Here is a 6,764-nt window from a genome sequence, read left to right on the forward strand (position 1 = left end):
AGTATCTTCAGTTTCTAACTTCATTTATTTATCTATTTATTTATCTACTTATTTATTCATTTACACATTCAGCTATATCTTAATAAGCTCTCAAGTCACTAATTATGTCAAATTACTCTATTTTTGAAGTTAGCATTCAGACTTTCTAAACATGTGGTGAACCAAACATAGTTTTCTATAACAGTGGAATGAGTTCAATCTTGTTTTCTTAAAATGTCAAAGAATTTATAAATATACTTTTTTTTAGTAGTTCTATTTCACATGAATCACAGTCTTCACGTGCATAAGTCTAGATCTATTGCAACAAATTTTAAATGAGCAATTATTAGTCCTTTTTCATAAAGGACATCAATTGATATGTCAAGCATTTATAAATACTGAAAGTCTGTTTGGATATTCATTCCAACAGCTGGACACTGGGATAATGTCATACATTATTATATATCTCCTTATATATAATTATTTCATTTGCAATTTAAGCCTATGATGTTGCATTAAGGAAGGAAGGGAGATAATTCCCATCAACTGTACACTGTATCATACAACACAACATAACAATATACTATATATATACTATCCATAGCATCACATCCATAGCATTGTGAACAGGATATAAACCAAATAAGATAGAATGTATGGTCACAAATTAAAATCCATCAGCACAGTTGTTCTCCAAGTGATATGAGAAACCTAATAATGCCGAACAGGTTTTCAGTTTGTGTTATATTTTTATTAGCTTCATGCTTAATTAGTATACACTGTACTTCTTTAATACTTTAATTGAACAAAAAATGTTCACTGAATCAGATTTTCATATAATCTAAATGGTGTTATTGATAATGAATTGCTTGTTTGTAAGAATATGGCAATTTTTTGTGTTTATATCATGGGGAAAAATATCTAAATTGTTCAGCCTAGGCCTGACCGTAACTACACATATGTATCTAGTGAACCTGTTATGTGAGGCCTTTATATTTCCATATCTCAACATTCATTAAATGTGTACATTGAACCATTTGTAGTTAGTACTGACTTTGTGGTTTAAGGGGAAAAGCATTCACAACTTGTTGAAGCACTGATGCAATGTAAGAACACATTTTGTTGGTTATCATGACAGATAATGACCACATAAGGTAATTCTGCTAACCCCTTTTTGGTGATATTCTTGAGAGAGCAAATAACAATTTACTCTGAGGTCCGGTAGATACATTTACTGCTTTTTGTTTGAATTTGAAGCCAGAAAATGTACATTTCTATTGACTTGCAGATTCATATACATGTACTAGCAAACTTTTTTTTTTGGAGTTAAGATTCAACCAGATTTTATCAAAGTTACAATAGCTATTCTGTATAAAAAATTCTCAACAGCTGGATCAAGGGGAAGTAACTCTCATACAAAAAAGGACTTGTTTTCTACTATCTATACGTATACCCATCCACAAGCCAAGCTAGGCCATGTTTCTACAAATTTCCACAAAAAGCATTACAGAATTTAAGGAAATTCTTTAACCGAGAAATTTTCTTCCTTACATTCCGCAATAATGCTTGGAAAATATTCAGTTAAGGAATTTCCCAAAGTTAAGGAAGGCTGATGAAATCAGGTCAAACTTTTGTATCAATACCTGAAAAAGCATATAGACACTTTCCATTAAGATTTCTGAATCAATTCTGTAGAATTATAATAATTACGTGTCAATCAAAAGCTCTTCAGAGCTTACATAACTTGTTATTATGCCTTAATAAAATCTAAATTCTCTTAAAAATTACTACACTAATATAATTCTTTCTGAACATTAAAGTTGTAACTTAATACAATCCCTTATATTTGAGAGCAAGGTAATTCACCTACAAACATGTATTGTATTTATACTTACTTTTCACTCATAATTTTGGTTATCAAAAGGGAGACAAACTTACTATTAACGCAAACATTTTTGTGGAGGTGAATTTGTGCTTAACAGACGAAGGTCATTCGGCTGCAAAAACTTCCCCATGCATGGTATATAAATGCAATGTCGTGTTTATGGAACAAAAGAAGAAGAAAAATTCACAAAAATAAACCGCATGCGTACAGTTCACCTATCGAAATTGTGAAATTAAACCTTTGGTTTATTTGGGTTTATTTTGTTTAACGTCCTATTAACAGCCAGGGTCATTTAAGGACGTGCCAAGTTTTGGGGGTGGAGAAAAGCCGGAGTACCCATACAAATGCTACATTTACTTACACCACGCCTCCAGGATCTGCATCTCTCTGCGTCTACCAAGTCTCTGGAGGTGAGAGTACAGATCCATTACTGTGGGGTTTTTACAGCCCCAGTCCAGAAGCAGCTTCTTGGTGGGGCTGCCACCAGGTTCCCGGTATGCCAATTCAAACAGCTTCACATCTTGATGGAGGTAACCGATTTCACCAGCTGCATCAGTAAAAACTACAGGTTAGTTGTATAGATAATTTACAGGTATGAGGAATAAATCATAAATATGAGTGCGATGGACATTGGTCAAGTTTATGATGACATTTATTACATTCAGGTATTAAGATTATCACTTATAGGAAGAATATTTACATGCATCATATAAATATTTTTTATTTACTGAAAATGACACTTTTAATCAACTACACGATTATTTTCCAATCATGACATATTACCGGTCATAATAGACAATCTACATATTATAAATGTCAAAACATACATGTAACTATAGCGATAGAAGATCTAGATTCAATAGATTATTGACAGTTAAACTATAAAACATCTCTGGTTAGTGGGAGTATGGAACGGTGGCCATTGTGGAAGGGGAGAGGGGGGTGTTGGAGGGCGGAGTGGGATGTTCGCATATACTTTAATCTCATACGGACATATAGCCTTTACATCTATAGGTAGAGGAGACAATTGTGTAAGACAAGTTTTCATGAATAGTCTAACTTTTAATTAGCCAGTGTAAGGATGTAGGCTAAAACCCAAAACAACCAAATCTGAGCCTACTTTTTGTATATGGGTTTTTGAACTACAGGAAAGGTCAGAAGATACTCATACTAAAATTAGTGTTATCATGTCCTTGATCTATTACAGGCTGTTTATGGAGGACAGGAGGATACATGTATTGGTGTCAATATACATACACCGTACTTGTCATTGACCTGCTTCAATGGAGTGCAGAAAAGTGGTCTTCATTTGGGGAACACAATCAAGCAGCATTTATATAGACAGTTTTTTAATCTTTCTTATAAATGCCCTCTTGCAGATGACAAAGTCAGAAGCCAGATTGTTAATTTGCTGACAACTGACAACTATAGCTTCTTATAGACAAAGAGGCACATTTATTTAAACAGCGACTCTAAGATGATCTGTCTGCACTTAAATGTATAGGGAGAGGGGGTGGCAATTGATGTTCCAGCCTGAGAAATGTGTCATCATTCAAGTCTCAAGGAAGTGGAATACCACCAAAGCATACCTTCTCCATAACCACCAACTGGAAACTGTCCAGACCAGCAAAAACCTCGGAGTGACTCACTCATTGTTAATCAGGAAGGAAACACAGGGACCCGAGATTGTATATGTATAGTTTGACCTATCTCAATGTGTATACCACATTTTCAGACTTATTTATTGGTATCTATTTTCATTTTTTGGGTGGTGGAGAGGAAGGGGGTTGTCAGTTTAAAGAATGACACAACATCTGAAAAACATGCTACACACATTGTCACAAGTCTCAAGGAAGCGAAATACAATCAACGCATAATACCTCCTCCATAACCACCAATTGGAAACCGTCCAGACCCGCAAATATCTGGGAGTGACCATCAACATGGAATTAAACGGGACCAGCAAATCAATTCAGTCAAGGCAAACCAGACTCCTAGGATCCCTCAGAGGTAACATGAGAGGATGTTATACCTCAGCATGAATGAGAGTCTATGAGACAGTTGTACAACCTACATCAGAGTATATGACGCAGGAGTATGGGACCCACACACAACACCAGGGAGACAAACCTGCAATAGAAGTTTCAAAGAAGAGCATACGCGCAGCTCATTTGGTAAACAGAAAGTATTATTACCGAATCCTTGGTAGCATTAAATCGATGGTCAGCAGGCTGAACTGGAACCCCAACACCATTGGGCATCAGAAGGATGCAAATCAGACTAATGCTCTTATATATGATACAACATTATATAGTTGCCATATCAGCAGAACTATATCTCATAGCAAGCGATTCCAAGGACCAGGGGAATGTGACCCTTTTCCCTCGAGGACCATGGACTGAAACAGTTTTCCATCGACAACAGCAGCATTCGATGGAAGCCAAGAACAGATCCGGGCAGAGCTGTCCACTGTCAGTAAGGCTTAAACTTACACAGCCCGACATGTATAATTACATGACCAGGGGTACCATTTTAACTGTACATTCAACCTGTGCTCCCTGAGGGTGTTAAGTCTGCATGACCCGCCTCATGGGAGAGTATAACGGGAGTATAACGCTCTTTAATAAGTCCACTTATAAGGAAGAAGAAAGGAGCATGCTACTGATTCATTGTGAACAATTTTAGCATATTTATTTATTGTTATTTAGTTCTCTGTTACCTCATTTCAGACATTTTTTCTTTCTCTTAATAAAACTACTGTCTACATTTTACAATATTGTTCTTGAGAAAGGGGTCATCTGTGAAGTATAATCTTAAGTACACTAGGAAGTCTAGTGGAAGTTGAACAGGAAAACCCTTTTCGAAAGGGGTCAGATTAGTGTTTCATTAAACTGTAAGTAAACAAAATAAATGATATTATTCTAAATGGTACTATTATCTGTGTTAAACGATAAATATATCTAGTACGTGGCGTGCCACTATACCATCTGCCAAAACATTTGACTGTCTGAAGTGATGAAATTGAATGGTCTAGATCTTACGACATGTTGACATTCTTACATTGTCAACTTATGAAATTATAAATTTATTCAAGATGGATAAATCATTTTATAATATTACCTACCTAAACGTTCCCAGGCGTGATCAATATCGAGTCCACGACATAGATCTATCGTAATACTATATGGTAATTCGTAGAGAAATGTCGAATGTTTATCGCGATGCCCACTGCCAGTCGCCATGTTTTCGGAAGTTCATACATCGACGATTGGCTCATGAGTTTTTTGTGACGTCATTTTCCCCTGCGGGAATCACTTCCTGGTTGGGGATTCCCCAGATATATAGTGAGGCCCACAAGGGGTAATGCAAATAAACCATGGAAATGAAAATCGGTCAGCCCAGTTAACTAGATATCTAAAATATGAATAAAGGCAAACAAAGACTTAAAAGAGCGCACACAGCTAATTACCTGCCCACTCACCGTTAATAAGGAAGGAAACGCAGAAACTATGTGCATCTAAAATAAAGGTCTAAATCAAAATACATATAGACTGTAGATTATGAACCCTCCCCTCCCCCCTCCCCCCCCCCCCCCCCCCCCACCCCCATCCCTCAAGTTACGGAATTTCCTGAAGTTAAGAAAGTTGCATATTCTATATATGTCTCTGATGAAACCCAGGCCAGAACATGAAGAAAATTATCTGCAAGCAGTGCAGTCGACGGAATAGTGCAGTTGACCAAGAAGTGCAGTCGGCTAACTTGGGGGGACAATTTGAACTAACTCGTAAAGATTGGGAAAATATTTACAAATTACCATTCCAGGTAACAAAAAATACTAAGCTTCAATGGCTGCAATACAGGATTACTCATAACATTTTAACTACCAATTCAAGACTGTTTAAGGCAAGACTAGTTATCAGTCCCTTATGCAACCTATGTAACTATGAAAGAGAATCAGTCAGTCATGTTCTATGGGAATGCCAAGAAGTTCAAAAACTCATACAGACACTAGAATCACTTCTTGATGCATTGTTTATTCCCTTTTCTATCAATAAACAATCCTTTCTGTTTGGAATTACTAGTTACAATAGCCCAAGTGTTCGAGTTGATAATGAAATAATTTTGATAATTAAACACTACATCTACACAACACGATGCCTGCATAGTTCTCTGAATATCAATACTTTAGTAAAAACTATACAAAGTCATTATTCTGTGCAAAAATATATTTCAAATAGCAAAAATAACACTTTAAGATTAAAATTTATGAATGAATGGAGAAAATGGGAAAATCTTATTAAACTCGAAATCTAATCCTGACATTGTGCTGACAATAACACCTGTACACTGTAATTCGGATAAGAAGGAATTCATCATCCCATGATGTATGTTTATCAGAGTATGTATACAGGTATAGGAGTATGTTTGGTTTGTATGTATTTATCCTTGTAGTTAAATTGATGTTGATGATGTGTATGATGATGATGATTATGGTTATATGATGATTAGTATGATGATGAGTAAAATGATGATGATGATGATTATGATGATGACTATATATACATGATATCATGATGAGATTATGATGATGATGCTGATGATTTAAGGTTTATTATTATCATTATGATGATGAAGAAGATAAGAATATGATGATGATGATGATGACTATGATGATGATGATATCAGGATGAGATTGTGATGATGACTAATGATGATGATGCTGATGATGATGTTATGATGGTAATGATTCTTAGGATGATATGATTGTGAAGATGAGAATATGATATAATGATGCTGATATGATGATGATGATGGTGATGATGATTTTAGGATGGTTATGAGTATGATGATTATGATGATAATGATTTGTAGGATGATTAGTATGATTATGATGATGATG

At 35.4% G+C, this 6,764-nt stretch overlaps 1 protein-coding gene across 2 annotated transcripts in view; it reads right to left on the reverse strand.

Annotated features, from left to right (window-relative positions):
• Positions 1 to 5,134, reverse strand: part of LOC117330594 (receptor-like kinase LIP2) — a 33,036-nt gene extending 27,902 nt beyond the window's left edge. For both annotated transcript variants that reach the window (XR_004533368.1, XM_033889009.1), the window contains exons 1-2: positions 4,989 to 5,134; positions 2,226 to 2,411 (exon numbers count right to left, since the gene is read on the reverse strand). Coding sequence is in view for 1 of the 2 variants with exons in the window: in XM_033889009.1 (XP_033744900.1) it covers positions 2,226 to 2,411; positions 4,989 to 5,106 (304 nt within the window). In the remaining variant the exon portion in view is untranslated. The remainder of the gene's footprint in view (positions 1 to 2,225; positions 2,412 to 4,988) is intronic.
• Between the last annotated feature and the right edge of the window lie 1,630 nt (positions 5,135 to 6,764).

Source organism: Pecten maximus, chromosome 7 (assembly GCF_902652985.1).
Source record: "Pecten maximus chromosome 7, xPecMax1.1, whole genome shotgun sequence".
In the NCBI taxonomy this organism is placed as follows: Eukaryota; Metazoa; Mollusca; class Bivalvia; order Pectinida; family Pectinidae; genus Pecten; species Pecten maximus.